This window comes from Ambystoma mexicanum, chromosome 8, assembly GCF_040938575.1.
Source record: "Ambystoma mexicanum isolate Mex_15411 chromosome 8, UKY_AmexF1_1, whole genome shotgun sequence".
In the NCBI taxonomy this organism is placed as follows: domain Eukaryota; kingdom Metazoa; phylum Chordata; class Amphibia; order Caudata; family Ambystomatidae; genus Ambystoma; species Ambystoma mexicanum.
The window spans coordinates 331,480,972-331,494,400 of record NC_090929.1 but is presented as its reverse complement, the minus strand read 5'-3'; the positions used below and the strand labels follow the sequence as shown (position 1 = coordinate 331,494,400).

The 13,429-nt window shown below is 43.9% G+C and overlaps 1 protein-coding gene across 1 annotated transcript in view; it reads left to right on the top strand.

Moving 5' to 3' along the window:
- Positions 1-13,429, top strand: part of CCDC183 (coiled-coil domain containing 183) — an 893,120-nt gene that overhangs the window by 379,028 nt on the left and 500,663 nt on the right. Inside the window, exon 7 of the mRNA XM_069612154.1 lies at positions 7,468-7,584. Coding sequence (XP_069468255.1) covers positions 7,468-7,584 — 117 coding nt within the window. The remainder of the gene's footprint in view (positions 1-7,467; positions 7,585-13,429) is intronic.

Below are 13,429 nucleotides of genomic sequence, written 5' to 3'. Positions count from 1 at the left end.
TATCGGAGCGCGCGCGCAGGAGCACGTGGCCGGCCTGTTTTATTGACGCTGAGTAAAGGGGCGTGGCTTCAGGTCAATTGTTGAGAGAGATTAGGGGCGGGATAGGCGTCGTAGGAGATCCAATCCTCAAGTAGCTCATAGCATGTAGCCCGGAGTCTCCTGGCAGAACGCAGAACAGCTACTTCCGAGCGACTTCTTTTTTTGCCTGACAAAAGGGAAGAAAAAAGTGACAGACGTGTTATGGATTTGAAAGTGTTAAACAAATGCATCATAAAGAAAACATAAAAAATGGTAATGCTACAAAACGTGAGTCCACTGGTTCAAAGAGAAGGCTTCCAGTGTGCCTCGGATCTTCACGATGCAAACCTTCATCTGCCATTGCTCAGGTGCTGAAGGTTCTTGAGTTACGATTGCTTAGGGGGAGGAATCATTTACAGCTAAAGGTTCCACCCATTGGTCTGAAATCAGTGCCAAATGGGTGTACAAAATGCTGGCACTGGACGCCACCCCAAAAATTGGTTAATCCACTCCCCTGACTAGGTATGGAGCCAAAAACACAGTGAAAGTCCTCAGTTTCAACTTGGTTTTTCAATCAATAAGGAGAAATCATCACTAGACCCATCTAACAGTATACAGTGCGTGGCCTATATGTTCAATACAGAGATAAGTGAAGTCAAACTGGCTCTGCAAAATATAGTTTCTGCAGCAAAAGAACAATGTGTCAGCATGTACAAGGGAATGTTGGGTCTGATGTCCTCGTTAATACAGTTGAACCCTGTTCCTAGGCTGCAGAAGAGTTCAGCAGGAACTGCTGCATGTGCAATGGCAACAAAAGGAAGGGGATTGGGAGGACAGGACAATATGAAAATCCTATGAAGAGAACTCCTGCCCAATAACAAATGGTAGCAGCTTCAGGAGCAGACGAATTGAGTGACAATGAGTACTGAAAAACCACTTTCATGACAGAGAGCTTATCTAGATCACTGTCAGGCGCAGGACCCTTGGTTAGAGATAGAGGCAGAGCTGCTTAACATCATATAGGGCAAACTCGTGGGCACTCATGGTCTTGCTCCTCTTAGCGGCAAACAATGAAGTGAAGATTCTGATGGACAATGCAAATGCATTACATTTAAAGCAAGGGCAATCGGATCAATGAACATATCATAAGAGTCTCAGGTTCTGTGGGAGTGGTCACGCAATCATCAGGTGCAGGCATCAATCATTAATCTACTAGGAAACCAAAATGCCACATCAGATCCTCAAACCAGAGAATTAAAATAGTGTCTTGAACCGGAGTTGGATCCATTTCAATTGCAGATGGTTTTTAGAAGATAGGTTTTCCAGAAATAGATGTATTATTCTTTGAATGAACTGGTCAGATCAATTACTGTATGCGTCTCTTCAAATTCTTCTGATGCAGATAGTGACAAACAACATAAGGAGTGCATCTTGCCAGGTAATCTAAGTTTCTTCAATGTGTGCCGGACAACAGAGGTTCAGAAACCTATTGCAGCTGTCCATGGAGCAGAACATCCTGCTTTTTCATCATCATAACTTACAACCCAGACAATAGGACAAGGTGTTCTATCACTAGCCACCATCGCTATGTCTAGCAGTAAAGCTTTGGCGGTCTTAAAGTTCAGACATTTGCACATAAGTCAAGGCTGCATGGATGTAAAAGCAGAGGTAAGAGCAGGATCACAAGGACAAATTAAGGGTAAATAAGGGAAATGCTTATGTAGCTTGTGTAATGCTGCGGTTTTTCATCCAGTTTATACAAGCTCCCCACTTGTTCGTGGACTGTTTGAATCAGAATTAGGGATATGACATTTGCCCTATTTGCTGATGCTAACAAGGTTTGGTCACAACATCCATCGATAAGAGTGCATTTGTTTGCGGTTACCAGGCATAGGAAGAGACTGGTTATGGATTATTGTTTACAGTTCTTATGAGGCTTCTTCGCAAGTTTCCTCAAGTTTACCAGCCAGCTCTGGCATGGAAGAGCAACCTGGTTTGTCAGATTGATGGTTGCCCCATTTCAAACAATGCATTCTTCTTTTTTGAATTATGTTGGTTTTGGCTATTACTTCAACAAGAATAGCGTCAGAAACTCAAGCTTGAGTGACTCAAGATCAATTTTTGAATTTTTCAAGGACAAGGTGATACTGAGGACTAACTGTCAATTTACACAAAAGGTGTTGTCCAGTTTTCATTTGAGCCTAATCATGCCATTGACACTATTTTATCAAAATATCAAAATCCAGAATGCCCAGATGGAAGAGGGCCTCATACTAGGGCTGCAAATAGAGCTTTTAAGTAATGCTCATAAAGAACCAAGACTTTCATACAAGCTCATCAATTGCTGCTGAGCTGTTCGAATTAGAATAAGGGATGACCTATTTCAAAGCATATAAATTGCCAGGTAGATTGTGTATTGCATAAAGGTTTGTTATGAAAAGGTGAATAGACAGTTACCAGGACACTCAATAGCCTAATCTACAAGAGGCTCGGCTTGAACGTGTGCCTTATTTGCAAACAATTTCCACCATCATAATTGCAGGGCAGCTTCATGAAGGAATGTACATATCTTCAGTGGGTGTGGGCACAACGACACAAGAAGATGCGCAGCTTAGCTCAGGTTACTCGGAAAGCCAGCTGAATCCACCGATCTCAGCCTGCATTCTGAGCAATCTGTTGGCTGCTCTTTCTGGCTCCTCACTTCCCTAGAACTCCTCAAAAACAATTAAATAAATGTTATGTTGTTATTTTAAAGGTTCTTATACTGTGCAATGATGCCACCTGTGAGGTCTCATAGCAGTCTGGCGGATCTGGACTACAAGGAGGGCAGCGGGTAAGTTAGCAGGATTGAGCGGGGAAAAGAGCAAAAGCGCTGTATGTGCTGTTGGCAGCTTCAGTTCGGATACACCGGTCACTGAGCGCAGGTGTGTATTTCGGTTGGTGGCAGCCATGTGGTGTTGGCCGAGATTATGTGTGGTTTGTTTTGTTGTTGTGGTGTTGTGAAGTACGTGCAATTTGTGGTGCTGTAGAGGTATGGCTGTGTTTAATTCAGAGTTTGAGAGGTGTATGCAGAAGGGTGAGATTTTAGTATGGTTTGTTAGTGGCAGTACATTTCCTATCCTCCTAAATGCGAGATATGGCTGACTAGCACAATTGGGCTGAATGCAAGATATGATTGATTAACACAATTGGGCGAAATGCGAGATATAGCTGGCTAAAACAACTGGGCTAATTGCGAGTTATGGCTAACACAATTGGGCTAAATGCGAGATATAGCTGGCAAACACTGTTGGGCTAAATGCAAGATATGGCTGTCTAACACAATTGAATTAAATGCGACATATGGTTGACTAACACAATTGGGTGAAATGCGAGATATGGTTGACTAACACAATTGGGCTAAATGTGAGATATGGCTGACTAACACAATTGGGCTAAATGTTATGTTATGTTATGTTGATTTATACAATGCACTGCTACCACCCAGGGGCAGTCTCCAGGTGCTTAAGTGGCTCTGCAAGAAAGAGGTTTGGGTTGGTTAGTGAGGGTAGAGTGATAGGGGAAACTGGAGAACCAGGAGAAACTGGCACCTATGTGTGTTGGCTTGCACATGGTTGATTGCGTGCACTGGCTTGTTGTAGCGGTACGGGTAAGGCCGAATTCCTGGGTTGTTTTCGTTGTGAATGTTTATGTCGGTTCTGTGTGTTTTCTTTGTAGTTTGGCTGGTATTTAAGGTTGTGGTTGTGTGCACTCGCTTGTTTTATCTGTATGGGTAAGGTCCAGTGTCAGGGATTGTTTGTTGTATGCAAATCTTATTTTTGTTGGGTGTGTGTTTGTGTATAATTTGGCTATCCCAGTGGGCGTGCATAGTATATGAGTGGTGTGCTGGAGGGGAGCAGCAGTGGGGTGGTTAGTACATTGGCTACTCTATAAATTCTTCGCTGCTGCCACACTTACCTGCTGCCTCTCCTTTTCCCGGCCCCAGCTGCTCATCTTCCTTCTTTTTTGAGCTGCCAATGGGGGAATGCTGCTAGAGCTCACTTTGCCATTTCTGTGGGAGCCATCTTGTTTTGTAGTTTCTTTTTTCCACCAAAATAAACTAACCATTGGCACCACAGACTTTTTGTCCAGATGATAATGGCAATAATTAGCTCTAGGGCATGTTGCGCTGGCTGGAAATGGCCCTGCTTCCATTCGCCTGTTACCTTGGGCTGGAAGTCCATTGTCATCAGTTAAGGCCTGCTCACAAACGTAATTATCACCTAATTCACATATGCCACCCACCCTCACTGGGGCCAGTGTTATGGGATATCATGGGAATTCATGTACACTGTGACTCAGGGGAACAGCATTGATTGGTTAGAGGTTGGCAGGCTACAGTGTATGTATTCGTAATAGTATTCGGAAGGGTACCTGGTTACTGCCTTGCTCTGCCCAGGTGGGTATAATAATATCAACAAACAAATGAGCAAGGTCAGGTAGATCTGTCTGCTGTGGAGTGACCACTGCTACAACCCTGAGTGGGTCACTTGCATCTTCTGCATCCGAGACACCGCACCACCGCAAGAACCATCTCGGCAGAACTATGCGCTCGCGATAGGTACGACCGCGCCTTTTTGACACAAGATGACGAATCCATCCTGTGGAAGTGGATGTTCCCACTTCAAAGTCTGAGCCACTGAGCTCCTCGGATTCGACCACATAGGATACTTCACTCGTAAAGACACTCCTGTCCTGATGAAGGCCTACACCACTAGAGCTCACCTAGCTCCACGCAAAATGGCCGAAACACTGTTGTGTTGACATGTTGTATATGTTGTTGTTCAACTTTGATTGTGCCCACACCCAGTGGGCGACCTTCCTGTCCATGATTCCACGAATTCTCTAAGCTTCCTTCCCAAGGAACCTATAGATAGGAAGTTATAGGCCCGAGCAAAGCGAGGGCCTTAACACTGGGCCACAGCGCCGTAACCACCCTGTGAAGCCCCCAGAACGGGTGCTTATTGCTATTAGCACCCTAGGTTTTCAATTAGGGAACCCAGGGTGCTAACATCAATGCATTTTGTGTGAATGACCAGGACACCTCGTGGCGTCCCAGTCATTCAGAAATAAATACTTATCCAAGATAGCTTCCATGGAGCTGAAGATGGAGCTCCATATGGAGTCCCTCTTCCATTTCCATGGTGGCCGGTGAGGACACGGACCGGTGGCGGCATCCAGCCGCCACCGCCGCCAAAGGAATCAGGTATGTGGTCCAGGGGGGGTGAGAAGGGATCTGAAAAACAGAGGGTAAGGGAGGGCAGGGTAGGAGGAAGATGGCAGGGGGGAGCAGCCATCAGGCTGCTCGAAACATAGGCTGAGATCGTGGGATTCAGCCCGCAATCCAAGCAACCTCATTGGTTTGCTCCCCCACCCCGGGTGTTGATAAAATATACTTTTAAAGTTACGGGGTTCCCAACATGAGTGATGAGAATATTCAAACGTAAATCAATTTCTAAAAGTCACTAATATTGTATAAAATGTATATTACTGGTCAGTATTGTATTGTTATGATTGTTATGCTGACCATCATACCCAAATAGCAAGAACAGGGACGCAGGTCCACTATTCCCAAGGCACTTGTAACACATTTCCAAAATGTATAAACAGAAAACGAAATCAGACACAAATAAGACAAATTACAAAAATATGTAATGTTTTCCACCTGAAACATGTATCCAAAAATAATTAAATCTGAGCGATTAGAAAAATTGAAGCAATAAAAGTAATTCAATTGGAAGGAAAATCGAGTGCCACCCAAAAAGGAAAAAAACACACAAAACTATTAGAAAGCAATTACCCACCACCACAGTGACACAAAGTGGACAGAAAGAGTTACCTAGAGGAAACAACCACAAAATTAAAAAGGCAACCTGACAGAATGTACACCGTAAGCCACACTTGTGGGTTCGCTCACCTAACACAATGGTATAGTTGCCCAATTATAATACACACAAAACAAAACTACTGAAGGAATCACTGTAAAGAGACCGCCTACTCGAGTTTCGGCAATCTATGGCCAGAATTCTTTGGAAGGCCAAGCCTTCATCAGGGTGAGCAACAACGTAACAGTGGTTTAGGAAGGCACTCCCTGTATGAAGCAAGTGTAATGTGTGTAAGATGCAAATATGCATAGGTTACAAAGAGGGCTCATTTTGAGAAAAAATTTTGTTTTTGAAATTACTGTGCACATTTGTGATCATCATTTTTCAGCCAGTAGAGCATCCCACAGGCTGGGGTCCCCACATCGCCACAAACAGCATCTCCATTTACAAAAGCAGTGACAACCTTGTTGTGGACAATGGAAACTAGTCGAGGATCCCACAGGGATTAATGCTGGTACAGAGCAATACCTTACTAAGAAGGTTCTGACTTTGCCGGTGGTAGCCAACTCCAGGCAAAACAAAAATCATACCCAAATGTCAGTGGTTATATGTTTGTTTTCCACCCTTTGCGTCCCTAGAAGGCATTTTTTCCTCTGGGATGTCACTATTAGGAACCACTTATGTTCCCCTGTCTCATTGCATTTTTCAGATATGGAAATTAAATATGACGTTAAAATATTGACTGGAGACCATGGAAACATTGATTCTTGTCACATGCTGGGAGAAATGCAGCACTCAATACTGACCTCTAGCGTTCTAGGCATTGTCCACTAACCAATTAATTCCTGAATATTAAGCAGTAGTAAAACAATTTACACTGTAATCATACCTGGTGCTATAGTAGTTCCCATTGACATTAGCAGAATTAACAAACAGCCTTTTTCAGAAGAAAAGTCACTCATGCTGAGTCTCTCTTGCATTGAAAATCGCCCCAAAAATGGAATATATCACCAGGAATGGAATTGTGTGAATAAACTCTGACTTGGCACACTTCTGTTGGAATGTTTTTTCTTCGTTCTGACTTAATTTGAAACCTTTCAGAGTCTTTAAAATATTATTAAACATATATTTAAATGAAAAAGTAACATTTCACAACACAAATATTTATCAGTGGCTTTAATGTTTGGCAATAAATGATGCATACAATCGTTTTCTAATGCGATTCCATATAGCATCAGCCAGAGCAATGTTAAGAGCAACCAAAATTGAAAGATGGCCATGCTAATTTTAGAGAAATATAGGTATCCGAATCTCAGAGGATTACAAAATGGTTGTTAGCTAGGATTACCAATGGGAATAACCACCCCCTCGTTTAAACTTAATATGTCAAGTGCTCTTCATTGGAAGGCAGTTAAAGATTGCACATGTTTTTGTTGCCTGTAATTGGGTTGACAACCAGAGTGTAACAATGTGCTTCTTTTTCCATTAGTCTTGCCATCCATCTTCACTTCTTTAATCCCCTTCTGTCTCCACTCTCTTTTTCTTGCTTTGACATGTTCTCACCGCTGGTGCTGATGCTCTTTAGACAGAGCTGACCGAGATGGAGCAGAGGTTTATCCAGGAGCGGAAGACCCGGGACAATACAATGAACTGGCAGCGGAGGATGCTGAAGGAAATACTAGACAAGCCACATCAAAAACGCGTAAGTTAGCCTGCTTTCAGAGTTTCATCCTTACTGTAGATATCTGCGCTCCGGGAACTCTTTCTACATGTGTGCTTCTGTCCTTACATAACTTTTTTATTTTAACGTATTAATAGCTGGGTTATTTTCAAAGCACACCCCTAGCATTCAGAAGAAACACAATGCTATACATAACATACTGAGAGTATAGATTGACATCCTATATATTTTGTCAAAGGAAACTATTCACAATCACATGAGTAACAATGGACTGTAGGGTAAAGGAAGGGACACATTGGGAGTATGGAGAACCTCAATTCTGAGTGTCAAGTGTAGGGTATTTAGACCTTCCAATTCTCAAATGAGATGCAGAGTCCTGGACGATTGCACATTTTATTGGTTTGGGACCCAAGCTCCTAAAAGTACTCCTTGCATAGAACATTTCTTCTGAGTTCCCAGAGTTTCGGTGCACATTTGAACTGGAGGAGATGGTGTTCTAAAAGCTTGGGGTATAGACAAAGATAGCTTGCCTCTGTTTTTTTTCTCTTTTGCAACATTGAATTTTAAACCTTGGGAAGGGAGTGCTCCTGGTTTTTGCAGTGACAGTCAGAGATGGTTAGTTTCTCTATTAGGCATTACAGTGACTTCGCTTTCATGTCCTGATTGATAATGCACCAGCAGTTCAAGGTGATGCACACCTGCAGTGGAGCCAGTGTAATATGATCAAAGTTGGAGTAATATGATTTAAATCCTGCTACTCTTTACGTCTTGCAAGGAATGCTTTGATGGTAGTTGGGAATGTGTGCGGAATGCCTATAAGTAGGGCAATTGCACCATCCAAGTGTGACATTATGGTTGCAAGGAAGAGGACATCCAGGAGGTAAGGTGTGACCATCCACTGTGGGGACTGCTATGTGTGATGAATCCAGTGGAGTCATTACGGATTCCCCGGCGGTGGACTCCATGTGGCAAGGGAGTGGCAGCTGCTTGATCGTTGACTGGGCAGTGGCTATATCAGGGAGGATCACGTGGGAGGAGACAGCTACCGGGGACATGTCATGACTTCACTGGACGAGACACAGTATTCCCCCTTCCCCATTAAGAAGACCCCATAATACCCAAAACCTTGATGACATATTATCAGGTATTTACTTCCCCTTGCAGAGAAAGTAAAGAAACCTCTTCTCATGATTCCTTTGGTCAAAAACCCATCTTTGACATAGACACACAAGGCTCCAACAAACCCCTTTTTGCATCTAATACACCTTTGTATGAAGATGACCACTGAGGTCAAACTACTGAGATAAAATGCTATAAAGTCATTGACATCTATGGACGCCAACTCCTATAATCCCAGAAGTACAGAGACGAGGAGGATGAAGGAGTTGGCACAAAGTTACAGATGTCTGAATGTAAATGTGCAGACTAGTTGTTCTACAGAAATACCTGTGCATGGGACATTTAAAGCTGGCAATCGCACTACAGGCAGAAGCAGTGCAGGAGAAGACATTGGCTCCAAGGAGAAGGCTTTCGAGTGTGAGAGACAGATACCAGTGTGGCGCAGCAGAGGTGTACGCAGAAGCTGAAGGAGAGATGCAGAGCCAGAGCAGGAAGTGCTGTGGAGATACTGGGAGCTGCGCGAGAGTTCCTTGGCGCTCGGCTGCTCTAAGAAGCAGCGTTCTTCTGACCAGGTCCTGAAGAGAAGCAGGTGTGTGACCGTGCAACTGTGAAGAGAGCCGGAAGGACATCTGCAGCATCTAGAGTGGGAAACGAGCCGCAGAGCCCCGCTGCAAAAGCACTAGCAGGGCCATAGATGCTGCAGAGAACCAGTAAGTCGACCCAAAGCAAGTGGGGATCCTGGGCTATTGTGGCAACCACACCAACAACAGTTTGAATGTTTTGAGATTACAAATACCAGAAATGCAAGAAGTGTATGTGAAAGCAGCAGAATCAAAGCATAATAAGAAGTTTGTTTGAATGCAGAAAAGGCAAAGAACAGAGTCACGCTCCAATGAGATGAACAGGTGGTCTTCTTCCCATCTGGCATCTGTGAACACTTCTTAGAGGCAACGGCAGACGCAAGAAGTAAATCAGGCAACCTGGGAGTTTTTCTCAGCATACTTTATTAAGTGTGGTTACACAAAACACTCTGAAACAGCACTCAGCAACATTTTGCCTTCAACCTGCTTATATAGGGTATTTTGGATGATGCAACAGCCCCATGCAAATTGCTACTTTGTTAGAGCATGCCTCTGATAGGTCCTTTTAATCGGAGAAAGCCCCTCCCTTCCCTACAATTGGATGTCTTATCTGATGCGCACCAAGCCCACATTAGTCATAGTTGGCAGAAACTATTTTTCTGACTCACAAATCTGATAATCTTATTTTAGATCTGGCTGGACACATTATAACAGTTCTCAACTCCTACAAAAAAAAACGTATCTGATTTTCGAGGTCCTGCCAAGTTAGTTAGTGTCTTTATGCTGTGGAAAAATAAATAACCTCTATTATATGATGCCAAATACTGCAGCTGGTTTTGTCAAATTGGTCTACACAAAGAATATCATCCCCTTCTCATTATGAATCGTGTCTGCTTTTCCTACCAAGTTCCAAGTGTAACCTCCCAGACTCAATTATCTCACTGCGAGATACTGCCAAAGACCATTTCATGTGTTGACCTCTGTTGCTTATCAACATTTGTCAAGGTTTCCACACCTGGCCTTAACACTAGACTCCATTTTGAGCATGAGGTATCCATTTTGAAATATATTTTTCCTGCCATTGGATCATTTCTACAGAGAGCTATTATTTATTTAACCCTTTCTCACTTTGTATCCCTTATTCGTGATATATTTTATATACTCATGATATGTGTGTGATAATTAAAGCACCCTTCACTTTCTGGATCATTTTAACCCAAATGTGCACAGTGCCATGTGCACTTTTTACTGTAAATAAAGGCACTATAGTCCTGATTTCTGCAATAATGGAACCATTTGTTCTGCCTATCATGTTATCTGTACTGAGTTGAGGGGGAAGGGGGTTGGCACACCTATACAGAGATAAAGGTACATGAGATGCAAGTGTGGGGCAAAGTTTGAAAAAATATTTCACTGTATATACAGTCTTGTTCATACGGAGGGACTATGAACTGCATATAACATCCTGGCAGGGGAGTATACCAGGCAAGTGAAACCACAAGAGAAGACCTGGAAGGGGAGTATACCAGGCAAGTGAATTTCACAAAGAATCCTGGCAGGGGAGTATGCCTGGAAGGTAGTAAAGCTACAAGAAGTCCTAAAAAGAGGAACAGTGTTTGCTAGACAAAAGAGACATTTGTGTTAAAGAAAGACTGTTGCAGAACTTGTTGCTTAACAGGAACATTGTGAATCCAGGAGAGAGACACAAGAAACTGTTAGTAAAAGAGACATTGCCATCCAATTCAAATCCAGGGGAAGGGAATCATCTTCTGGGTCCAAGGTCTTCCCATTTGGAGAACATTTCTGTTAGAGTTAATCTAATCTTCAGTTGCCAATTTCAGGTTGAGGAAATGTCCTTTGTTTATAGTGTGAGGGTCAAGATAGGACATTTTGGACACAAGGATGGCTTTTTCAGTTATTGACATCCTGATACAGACAGACCCTTAGTTTTTGGTTATAGGTAAGGAAACTCCTCTTTAGCATAGGGCCATAAAGGCATTTCTCAACCCATTTTCAGTTAAATAAAAGTCTTTAACCAAAGACAAGACAACTGTGTGCCTGGCTTTCATTTCTGAACCCTCACATATGGGCCAGGCTCTCTGAATTTAGTTTTGCAATGTGTGACCTGATGGAGTGAGGGCTATCAAGACAGACGCAAGGTCATTTGGTACATGGGGAAGGTTAAGATGATAATCCTACACATTTCATGAATGTTAGTCACAGTTTAATGTGGGGTTGGGGCATTGATTTTGAGTGACACACACACTCTCAGGTCAGGGTGTCATTCATGCTGTACACCTCTACGATTGGAGCAAGGAGAGGCATGACCTGGTGGATGTGAAGACAAACCATACCTTTATAACGTATCTAATTATTGGCATAATAATCAATGCAGATTCCACGGTTGCCATATATAACTCCCACTGGTTCCATACACAGATCCTTGAGGAGAGGATGAAACCATGGTGGACACCACAGGTGACTGAAAGCAGTGATGATCTGGATCTGCTGATTTAGATACATGGATATGGGTCTCCCAAGATTAATGTGAACCATTGTAGGACCTTATCTTCTCTGAGTGTGTATCAAGTGAGAATATTGATGGAAGGCCACTGGGAGCCCAGTAATCTGAAAAGGAATGGGTCATGTGATCATGTCACATGCCTGACCTTACAGGTCAGACAGGACACAAACTCCCTCATGCCCAGTCCTATCCCCAGGAGGCTGGTACTGTGGATAGAAAGAAACCCCACGCAATTAATGGCTAGACACTTATATCAAGGACCCCAGAGAAGGAGCAGGGGGGGGGGACCGCAAGAGCGAGGAGAGCATTTAGGGAGGAAGAGAAGATGTGCTCCGAACTCAGTAATTACTGATGTTCTCTAGGTCAGTGTGGGGAGTCTTGATGTGGGTATGTAATTGGCCCATCTTTAGTGATGTTTGGATGATTCCATGAATACAGAATGAGTTGGCAATGGAGAGCAATTGAGTGGTCTGGTAGCGAGCTTATGCATTGGTTAATTATGGTTGAAGGAGATGTACTCTTTTTGTTTGCTCTACTATATGCAGGTCATTTGTTTTCTCTGCTTTACAGAGGTCATGACTTTGGCCCTCATTACGACCCTGGCGGAAAGTAACTGACCTGACCGCCATAGCGTAAATAGCGTTTCCGCCATTGCACGACGGAGTAAAGTGCGGCTAATTCTGACCCATCGGGCACGAGCACTACGCCATGGCGGAAGTGCAAAGTCCGCGATGGCGGAAATGTCCCCAAAACGCCCCTCACCGCCGTCGTACGGCGCCCTAGGTGCAATTCCGCCACCCATCATAGCGGTCACTGTAATGAGCGGTAATCGCAAAATACGGTGACCGTAAATATACGGAAACGGAAGCAAAAACATGGGGCCGGAACGGGAAACAGCACGCCGTACACCTATAAAAGCAGAATCCCAACACAACCATTAAAAATCCTACCCTGAGACACATCCCAACCCGTTAGCCACCCTAGTGCAAACAATCAAAATGGGAAAAGTTGCTAAAAAAGCGTGCGACCGCAAGCGGCAGGTCCACTTCTCCCATGAGGAACTCACCGTGCTCACAGAGACCCTCCAGGAGAATGCTGCCGTCGTCTTCTCGACGCAAATGACCAGGACGGCACTTGCGAACAAGAAGGCCACATGGGCCCTGGTGGCACAGCGGGTAAGTGCGGTGGGGACCGCACCCCGCAACCCACAGCAATGCAGAAAGCGATGGGACGACTTGCGGATACGCGTACGGAGCATACTATCAGCCAACCGTAACATTGCCACAGCTACCGGGGGAGGATCGGAATCACCCATCAAGTTGACCCCCTGGGAAGAAATCTGTGCCTCCACCATTGGAATGGAGAGTATAGAGGGAGTCGGAGGGATGGAGAAAGGAGTGCAGACATCTGAAGAATCAGGTAGGTGGGCCAAATAAAACAATGCTAAATCCCCAATGTCCAATCATGTGAAGTACCATGTGTCCACATAGTGCAACAGAAACACATGTCCAGGAGAACGTCCACATACATTGGCCTGATAGCGCACTTTAAAAGTCACATTAAATACATAAATAATTAAAAATCCTAAAAACACCCTCTACACGTGCAGCATGCACACCCTAACTGCAGGCTGCAAAACAAC